Here is a 7,383-nt window from a genome sequence, read left to right on the forward strand (position 1 = left end):
TGTCTGTTTTGGTAATGCATTTGAAGCTAGGGCCTGCCACACTACCCTGTGTACTTCCTGGGGAAAATGAAGCTGGTGAGTGCTTTCTCTATCTCTCGCTTGCCCTCTCTTCCTCCTATCCCTTTCTGTATTTCTAATGTCTCACCATATGAGATTGAATGGGGGGGAAGGTAGAGTAGAGTAGTGGATTTTCTGGAGTGCAGATCCAGAGGGGTAAATGATTGCCCTCTAGGGGATGAAAAGAGAGCTAGAAAAGCCTTATAAGAGGTGAATCTGGCAGCGGGGAAAGAATAACTGATGCTAGGGTGGTCTTTAGAGAGAGGCTGCACTGTTCCTTGACACAGCAATCTTTGCTTCGGTCTCTGATAATATGACTCTATCTCTCAGGGTCACACAGTGTTTCTTGGTAGTCTTTTAAACAAGTCTACTTTGAAAAAAAAGGTATACACCTTACACACATGGTTATGGTCTTACAAAAAGAAGACTGTACCAGATATAGAGTTGAAATAAATTACATTTTGAGTTTGCATCCTAATATTACTATATTTAAACATCACAGAAGACTGAAATTTAACCCAAAAAATTATGTTGAATAATTACGAAATTATTACAAATATTAACATTCCGCCCATGAGGCCACTACAGGGTGATTTTATCATTTGATTGCAGGAATGGGTTGCTACTGCAAAAATGAAAGTTGGGTGGTTGGTCGGGAACGTTTAGCAATCCAAAGTTTGCGCGTTCGAATGTCATCATAGACAACTTTTTAAGCTAATTAGCAACTTTGCAACTACTTACTACTTTTTAGCTACTTTGCAATTACTTAGCATGTCAGCTAACCCTTCCCCTAAACTTAACCCTTTAACCTAACTCCGAACCCTAACCTTAACCCTAACCTCAACCGAACTAATATTAGCAACATAGCTAACATTAGCATAAGTCATCTAGCCACCTAGCTAACATAAGCAACATATTGTAACAATTGTAATTGGTAACACATCATACGAATTGCAATTTGTAACATACATTACATCCTACAATTCGTATTATATTGTAGGACCACTATTGCATATGTCACTGTAACTTAACAGTAACCGAAAGGTCACTGGTTTGAATCCCTGTGCCGTCAAGGTGGAAAAATCTGCCGTTCTGCCCTTGAGCAAGGCAGTTAACCCCCAACAACAACTGCACCTCGGGCACCAATGACGTGAAGATCAATTAAGGCAGCCCAGGGTACCTTTCTGATTCAGAGGGATTGAGTTAAATGCGGAAGACACATTTCGGTTGAACGCATTAATTTGTGCAACTGACTAGGTATCCCCTTTCCCTTTCATATCATACTAAATGGATTTTAGTAACATATAATACGCTTTGCTCTGAGACTAGGTTGCAGACCATCACATAAAAAACTGAAATAAGAGTCTTCAAATATGTTGTTTTCCACGTGAGGTTGGTGGCACCTTAATTGGGGAGAATGGGCTCGTGGTAATGACTGGAGCGGAATTCGTGTATTGATATCAAATCCAGGTGTTTGATGCCATTCCATATGGCCATTTCGGTAATTATTATGAGCCATTCTCCCCTAGCAGTCTCCTGTGTTGTATACATCAGATGTCTACAAACACAAAACAAGAGTGAAATACACATTATTGTGGGTACTGCCTAAATAATATACATTACTGAGCTCAGGCGCCACAATGAGTCTCACTAATCCATTCAATATTCAAGACATCTGTTTGGCCAGAGAAAACAACGCAATGCAATAATACTTGTTTTATGGGGAGGACAGTATGAAACTGATGCACACTTGTCTTCGACTTTCCCAATGTATCGTCTGCCAATCCCTACCATCAGTGTACATAACATTTTCCTGTCTCCACACCGTCTACCAATGAAATCTCGTGTGGCAGCAAAGGGTTAACGGAATGTCTGGAAGCTGCTGGGCGGAGTGAAGAGCTGTGATTGGGTAATTAAAAATGACGTAAACGATATGAAAGACCAAAAAACTAGCTAAGAAGGCAGTTGGTAACTTTGGGAGGGGGTTGTTTGGTTGAGCGAGAAGTGTTAAGGGTGACATAAACTAAGTAGCACAGCAAGGAGTTACCAGAAAGTGCCTGTGGGTATTTAAAACGCGGCAGTGGCCTTGAAACACACAACGGAACATGGTGCAGCAAACAGAACACAGTGAGACAGAGAGTAGCAGAGAAGCTACAGACACTGAGGAAAGCGAACTGATGGCGTGTAGCCCGGTGCCACTGAAATCCGTGAAAGCTGACTGGTGCAAGACAGCAACCGGTCACATCAAACGACCCATGAATGCATTTATGGTGTGGTCGAAAGTCGAGAGGAGAAAGATCATGGAGCAGTCTCCGGACATGCACAACGCGGAAATCTCCAAAAGACTGGGAAAGCGGTGGAAATTGTTGAAGGACAGTGAAAAGATCCCGTTTATCAGGGAAGCCGAGAGGCTCCGGCTACAACACATGGCTGACTACCCTGACTACAAGTACCGACCCAAGAAGAAACCAAAGCTTGACAGTTCCACAAAACCAGCCGCGCAATCACCGGAGAAGACTAACATTAAACCTGTGAAAGCCCCGGGTAAGAAATTCGCTAAATTAAAAACTATGAAGGCGGTGACAACGAGACCGTCTCACGACCCTCGTTATGACTATGTTTTCACCAGTTTTACAACTAGCAAATCTGTAAAAATGGAATATTCTGATGAGGATGACGACGAAGAGGACTACGAGGAGGAAGTGTTCTCTCGGATTAAAATGGAAGAGGACGAGGAACCAATACCGTACAACATCGCCAAAGTGCCGGCGAGTCCCACTCTGAGCTCCACTGCAGAGTCTGAGGGTGCGAGCATGTACGAGGAGTCCCGGAATGCGAACGCAGCTCCTACCAGACTGTTCTACAATTTCAAGAACATTACCAAGCAGAACACAATTTGCCCTGCATCACTCTCACCAGCATCTTCATTCAGGTCGGTCTCCACCTCGTCCAGTTCCAGCGAAGACGCCGATGATTTACTGGTTGACTTCAGTTTAAATCTAGCCTCCAGTGCTCACGGAGTGGAGCTGGGGACCTCGAATTCAGGAAATCTGTCTCTTTCCTTGGTGGATAAGGACTTGGACTCTTTCAGTGAGGGCAGCCTTAGCTCTCACTTTGAATTCCCAGACTATTGCACCCCCGAATTGAGCGAAATGATCGCAGGCGATTGGCTTGACGCTAACTTTTCAGATTTGGTGTTTACCTACTAGCTAGCTAAGTACAAAAGGGAATCATTCTCTAGTAGTAGCGGGAACAGTGTTATATCAGTTTCCTCTCCAGACCTGTGTGCTACCATGTAGGGAAGGAGAGGGTCCTCAGTGAACTGAAACAAATTTGTTACAATGCGGTACTATTGCAAACAAATAAAACGGTGACATTAATTTGTCACCATGACTGGTTTTATGGATTTCCCTCGGATCTGCAGGGAAACTGCTCAAATTTAAAAGCGGACCACAGTAGACTCTGAACTATGCATTCCCATCTCACTTGTAACCACTGGTCTGAACACGGCTGGGCTGACCCGAGGCAAAATCTGAGACACTGTTCATTCAGGATGTATAACTTTTCAAAGGTTTAATGATTTTCTGTATTCCACAACTTTGTTTTAATTAGTTCCGATTCCCCCCTGTTATGGAAATACTGTAAGTAGTAGGCTAACTCCGAATACTGTAAGTAGTACGCTAAATCCACAGGACGCAGCATTTTGATACATAACCAACACATACCTCATCTTTGAAAAAATATATATATTTTCTGGCATATTTTTGTACAGTTAAACGAAGGGAATGTTCTTACTGTGCTTTCAATTGTTGTTTTTTAAAACGTTTTTTTCAGGCACTTGTACCCGGTTTAATTTAGCATGCAAGGGTTGAAAAGATGTCAAGTTGCATCGACATGCCTTGCAATTATTTTAAGCTATGGTATATGTACAGAAGTAGAGCATATTTGGGGTGCTTAATGAGTTCAATTGGAATTGGTGACTGTGGACCTCATTGCTGGTACTAGTTTTAAGATTGTACATGTTCTGTAAAATTGTAAAATTAGGAGTTTATGTATATGTGTGAATGGGTCCCAAATAGCAGGTATGAAACTGGATTTTCTTTGTATTTTATCTTATTGGCACATTATTTTCTCTTTATTTTGTGCAATATAGGCTACTCTTAAATGGACTGTCCACATTTTTTTTTGTAGCAAATGAAATGCGTTACTTGTCGTCATGCTGAAGTCTGTATCTTGACTAAACTGAATAAATCAGCTGGAACTGATTCAACTGAATGTCCATGTTTTTTAATGGGGACATTATTGATAAAAATACTATTGGCAGTTTTTTTTTTAGGACTTATCTGGCCAAGTGTAGCAGCTATTTGGTAAGGACAACTCTTCAGCTTGTTTAAATTACATCAAATAGCCTCTCGTTTTTTCATTACTTTTCAGTGTGGGCATTTTATTGAGACCTTGGCATCCCTGAGAAATGCACTGATATCACACCTTGCAGTGATTTGTTCAACTTTAGCATTACTTTCTTTTACCCAATACTGATGTGAATGTCAACACCCTCTTCCAATTGTAGGCCTACAGGTTATTGTAATATATCTTATGTTCCTGTGTTAACCTTTTAAGTCATTCTTATCAGACATCTTGCAGGACCTGTGCCTGCTCATGAACAAAGGTAGACTATTTAAGTGTATTCCCACTTATGATTTTGCAGGATGTTAAACTTTGCTCCTGATAATATTCAACTACACGAAGCCAAATAAGTACAGTAGTCATCTCAAGACTTATTGGTGAGTCAAAATACTCCGGTCCCAACACCTCTTCTGCATTGGTCTGATCGCACCCTGACCAATGGCACCCTATTCACTATATAGTGCACTAGTTTTGACCATAGCCCTATGAGGAGTGGTGTAGGGAATAGGGTCCCATTTGGGACCTGGACAATGTCTTCACTTGTGCTGTAAGATCAATTGTAATCTGAATTAGTGCTCTCTGTCATCTTCGGGAGCAAAGCCCACTTCAAGACATTTAGATAATATGGGCCTAACGTTCACTCTTTCACCACTGTTAATGCTGTACCACTATCACTTGTTTTGAGACAGACAACCGGTAGGCTACAACTTGCATCCACACAGCCATTTTAAATAGGCTCATTGGTACCTTATTTGGATAGAGGTTAATCCACTCAATCATCTAATGTTCCTCACCTAGCTCGTCTCCTGTGGTGATATGTAAACATTGACAGCTACGGTTTGTTGGCTTTTGCCAGATAGACAGTTACCCATTCACCCCATAAAGTGTTTGTCTTAATTTGTAAAAGGAATACTGTTGCCTACCAGCTAAGCCACCACAATTTACATTTACTTTACCATGACTAGAAGAACAATTCAATCCCCACATTCACTCAGCCAAGTTGTATGTTCATAGAAGCAGTTAGTGTGTATGGGGTTGTGTGGCTTCCCATTTATAAATGTAGTACATGATTGCCATATTTTGATGGCATTTTCATCTATGTGGGACTGTAACGACATAGGACATGCTCCTATTGGCACCCTATTCCCTATATAGTGCACTACTTTTGGGTAGAGCCCTATAGCTTCTAAACACATTAAAAGTCATGAAAAGATGGAGTTGGTCCAGACAACACTATGGCCTTTTGACGGATACAAAAACAGGTAGCAACCGTTTCATAATAGCACAAGACTGACTGCAATGTCAACATGCCGGCACCAGGCTACTTTACTCACTAGTCCTCTCCACTGTGTCACGATATGCATGCATCACAAGGTGCGTGTTATTGCCTTTGGATCAGAGTCCTCTGTGCTCCTTCTCTTATTGACATAAGATGCTCTTCCTGTTGGAAGGAGAGAGCAGATGTGTTAACCTGCAGAACTTCAAAAACGAATAGCCTGAAATCATTAGCAAACACAACACACAGATAAAGGTCGTCAAGGCTATTACTCTCCTAATGTTGTTTAGAAAATCTACGCTTGGCTTGATTCCAATTTAGTGGAGAGAGGCTAGAGAGTGCTTGTTCAGCCTTGTTGCAAATGTATTACATTATGGACACATTTTTGTTCATGTGATGTATTTATTTGCAATTCTACAGCCGTTCTTCATGCTCCCGCAACACTTAGTTCTGCCCCTGTCCTTTATGGCCTGCATACCTAATGGCACCCTATTCCCTATTTAGTGCACTACTTTTGACCTGGGCCCATATAACTCTGGTAAAATGTAGTGCACTACATAAGGAATAGGGTGCCATTTCGGAAAAATCCATTGACTTGGATTTGTCCCACACACCAACAGATCATAATGATTTGAAAATATAATTTAATCTTCTTGTGGTGTGGCTGTAGCCGCGTCGTAACAATATAGTCTCATGGATAGGATAACGAGTTGATCAATATCTATTTAATCTATTATGATCTGTATTATATTCATAATCCAATTCAGTTAGGCCAAAGACACTCTGGGATGCCTGAGTTTCAAACCAAGACAAAGAATCCATACATTGGATTGTGGAACACGGGTCCCTGTCTAGAGTGGGCCATACATATTAGTTGGAAAACAGCCTACCAGCTCATGGTCGTTATTCAGTAGTGCACACCGTAGCAAAACATTTTGCAAAAGGAAAACGTATGTTTCTTAGTCCCTCCCTGTTTCAGTCCGTGTTTTGAGTATGACTCCGCTCACTCCTTCCTTTGCCGCCTATATGTTCATCTGTAGAAAGAAAGTTACAATCTGGCCTGCTGCCAAAATGCATCGGTTTGAATATTAATTCCCTGTTCTTTTTGTGGAGAGCAGTGCTGTATGTCACCTTTCAGTGTACTCAAAGATCCTTGCACAGACCCTTTTCTAACTGTCCTGTATTTTGAGTGAGGTAAATAAAGCACTATATTAACTGTTTTTATGACTTTACAAATTGCAATGCTTGTAAATGAGGAAGCTTGTTGATATATCTCTAACGGCTTTCTCCTTTCCGGTACGAAGCAAAAGAAGTGAAGACGAGTAGGTTTAACAGTAGAGGATAATACTTCCAAGTTTTTTTATAATATCACCTCCTTCCATGTGGCTATCCTTAGAACCACTGACAAAGGGAATGTAATTTTCACTTAGGCCATAGAAATTCATTTAAAATGTAATACACGCCCAATTCCACTGTGTTCATAAAGCAAGATAAACATAATTCCCATTATCGGTCTCCCCCTGCTCACCATTCTTTAGGTTGCCCTGACAACCTAAAGGTGTATCAGCGCTCCGTGTGACTCCCAAATAGCACACTATTCCCTATATATAGGTAATCTAGTGCCATTTGGGACTCAAGCATTG

General features: G+C 41.3%; 1 protein-coding gene across 1 annotated transcript; it reads left to right on the forward strand.

The window, feature by feature from the left end:
* The first annotated feature begins 2,012 nt into the window (after positions 1-2,012).
* Positions 2,013-4,327, forward strand: sox11b (SRY-box transcription factor 11b). Its single transcript, XM_031800873.1, has one exon. It carries the CDS (start codon positions 2,163-2,165, stop codon positions 3,264-3,266), a length of 1,104 nt encoding a protein of 367 aa, XP_031656733.1. The 5' UTR covers positions 2,013-2,162; the 3' UTR covers positions 3,267-4,327.
* Positions 4,328-7,383: the final 3,056 nt, after the last annotated feature.

Source organism: Oncorhynchus kisutch, linkage group LG21 (genome assembly GCF_002021735.2).
Source record: "Oncorhynchus kisutch isolate 150728-3 linkage group LG21, Okis_V2, whole genome shotgun sequence".
NCBI lineage: Eukaryota > Metazoa > Chordata > Actinopteri > Salmoniformes > Salmonidae > Oncorhynchus > Oncorhynchus kisutch.